The sequence below is a fragment of the Pterocles gutturalis genome, unplaced genomic scaffold, assembly GCF_000699245.1.
Source record: "Pterocles gutturalis isolate BGI_N339 unplaced genomic scaffold, ASM69924v1 scaffold16305, whole genome shotgun sequence".
NCBI classification, from domain to species: Eukaryota; Metazoa; Chordata; class Aves; order Pterocliformes; family Pteroclidae; genus Pterocles; species Pterocles gutturalis.
The window spans coordinates 73186-75551 of record NW_010143770.1 but is presented as its reverse complement, the minus strand read 5'-3'; the positions used below and the strand labels follow the sequence as shown (position 1 = coordinate 75551).

The 2366-nt window shown below is 34.9% G+C and overlaps 1 protein-coding gene across 1 annotated transcript in view; it reads left to right on the top strand.

The window, feature by feature from the left end:
• Positions 1 to 347: 347 nt before the first annotated feature.
• LOC104470068 (rho GTPase-activating protein 21-like) overlaps positions 348 to 2366 on the top strand; it is a gene marked incomplete at its 5' end in the record, with an annotated part of 46869 nt that continues 44850 nt past the window's right edge. The window contains 1 exon segment of the mRNA XM_010084858.1: positions 348 to 426. Within this exon segment, the coding sequence (XP_010083160.1) occupies positions 348 to 426 (79 nt within the window).

Below are 2366 nucleotides of genomic sequence, written 5' to 3'. Positions count from 1 at the left end.
TTACCGTACATCAAAAGCTTTATTTTGAAGATGGTATACTTATGGTATAGCTTACACCTGCTTGTGGTTTTCTTTCTATGAGTTTCTAGGTGATTCATTTGGAAGCTTAGGATAAGATACCACCTCTGAAAATGTTCTGAGAAAGGAGTACCAACATGGCATCCTCCATATGGTTATATGTAGTTGTGTTGTGCATTTTTTCTTGTCATCTCCTTTCATTTTAAAATAAGGCTATCCTTGAATTTAACATACTGATGATCTTGATTATTGCGAGGCACAGAAGTACAAAATAAAAATAAAATAAAGTCTAGACAAATTAATTGAAGGTATAACTTTTCCCTTTACAGGTGACAGAATTATAAAAGTCAATGGAGAAAGTGTTATTGGGAAGACGTATTCTCAAGTCATTGCTTTAATACAGAACAGGTAAGATACTAGTATGTAATTATGTGTGGCAATTATTTTTTTTATACTAAGCAGAAAATGACCACTTAGGGTGGTTCTGAAAAAGTAATTGTATTTTTAAATTTTCCTTAATACACACTCAGTTTTACTATTTCTGTCTTTGTGTATTTACTGAATGATGAGAAAGGTTTGAGAATGGGGACACTGAATTGTGCCACAGTCCTTTTGTGTCAGTACTTGTCCCTTGTTAGCATATCACACTGAGTACCATAGAGGAAGGTTGTCTGAACTTAAAATAGGCAGGTTAGGTATACATATACCACACATATGCGTCAATTTAAAAAGCAAATCAGAAAATTCTGTCTTGCTTATGAGGCTCTAGGTCTGCCTGTCAATAAAAGCTTTATTTTCAGCCCTGGGAGTGTGGGTAGTGAACCGTCCCAGCAGAATGGAGCCACTGCCCACTGTGGATAAACCAGAGACACCTGAACAACAAGGCCCTGTCGAGGATTATCTAGTGCAACCAGGACCGGTATAGTGTATTGCTGCATCTGTCACCTTAGTTCCCATGAGTGGAGAGAAGATGAAGGGATACTGTTGTTAGGAGAGGAAAACAATTTGTTGTCTGAGCCAAATGTGTACATTGCAGAAGATTGTAACAAAAGGTCATGTGTATCCTTGAGTGTTTTATGCAGAAGATATAACCATCAGGAAGTCTTCAGCTGAACCTCTTAAGATAAAGAGATAAATATTAATTCTGATCCATAAAGAGAGCTTGGACTCCAGATCAGGTATCTTACAGGCAGTGCTTCTCATATGACTGAAGAATGAACTCTCTCTAATTCTTTGCTTTAAAACAGTATTTTTGAGCTCAGAGCAGTTTGATCTGCACACTAAGTATTTTATTTCTTGTGCTGCCGTTTCATGGCTAGTAGAGTTATGTTACGGTATATGCTTCTTGCTTTAGCTTGCTGTTCTTGCATCAGCATAACCATCCTGGGTCAGACTGATGGTCTGTTTATGTCAGTATCCTCTTTTTTTTTTTAAACAAAAGAAAAAAAGGCACAAAATACTTGTATAAGGAAACAATTTGTTCTGTATCAAATTATAAGTAGGAAACTTTCCTTTATATAAAAACTACTTGAAGAGGAGCAATGCTATTTATCATATTTTTGACTTCCAAGTTCTTCATCCTGTAAATAAGAATTGATTATTATCAAACCATAAATTGCCTAATAGAATTTATACATATATGCTACCTACACATAGAAATGAAATCTGAACACTTCATTGTAAATGCCTCAAGCTATGGAATCTCTTTCATATTTTCTTTTTGTTTTACAACTGATAAATAGTTTAATATCCATACAAAAGAGTTTAGACAAAAGTCAGCTCCTGATGACACTGCTTTTAAAGAAACATTTTAAATAATTTTGCTGTTCATACATTCAGTCAAAATGGGAAATGCTATTGTAAATGCACATAAGAAGTCAATACTTTTGTGTTTCTTAGAGAAATTCAGTATTCTGAAAAATCTTTAAAAGGCTTTTGAAGACTTTTTTTTTCCTAGCTGTGTGGAGACTTAAAAACTTAAATCTATCACTGCTGGTCTTTGGTTTTAAAATTTAAAGTAATTTATGCTGGTTGGAGAACACTTTTTTTCAGAATGAATAATGGTTTTAAGAAGATTGTGAAACCACATACCCTTACTCTTCTATTTTGGAATGCAGCTGTATGTGTGCAGTTGCTAACAAATGGAGAAGGAACCACAAAATAAAAACATTTTTCATATAAGAAAGCATGATAAATCACACGTTACATGTTTGAGAAGATGAGTTTCATTTCTGCAGAAATAAGAAACTTAAGTCCTTCTTAGTGCCTTTGTGGAACCATAGAATGGTTACGGCTGTAAGGAACTTCAGACATCATCAAGCTCCAATGCCCCTGCCCCGGGCAGGGGA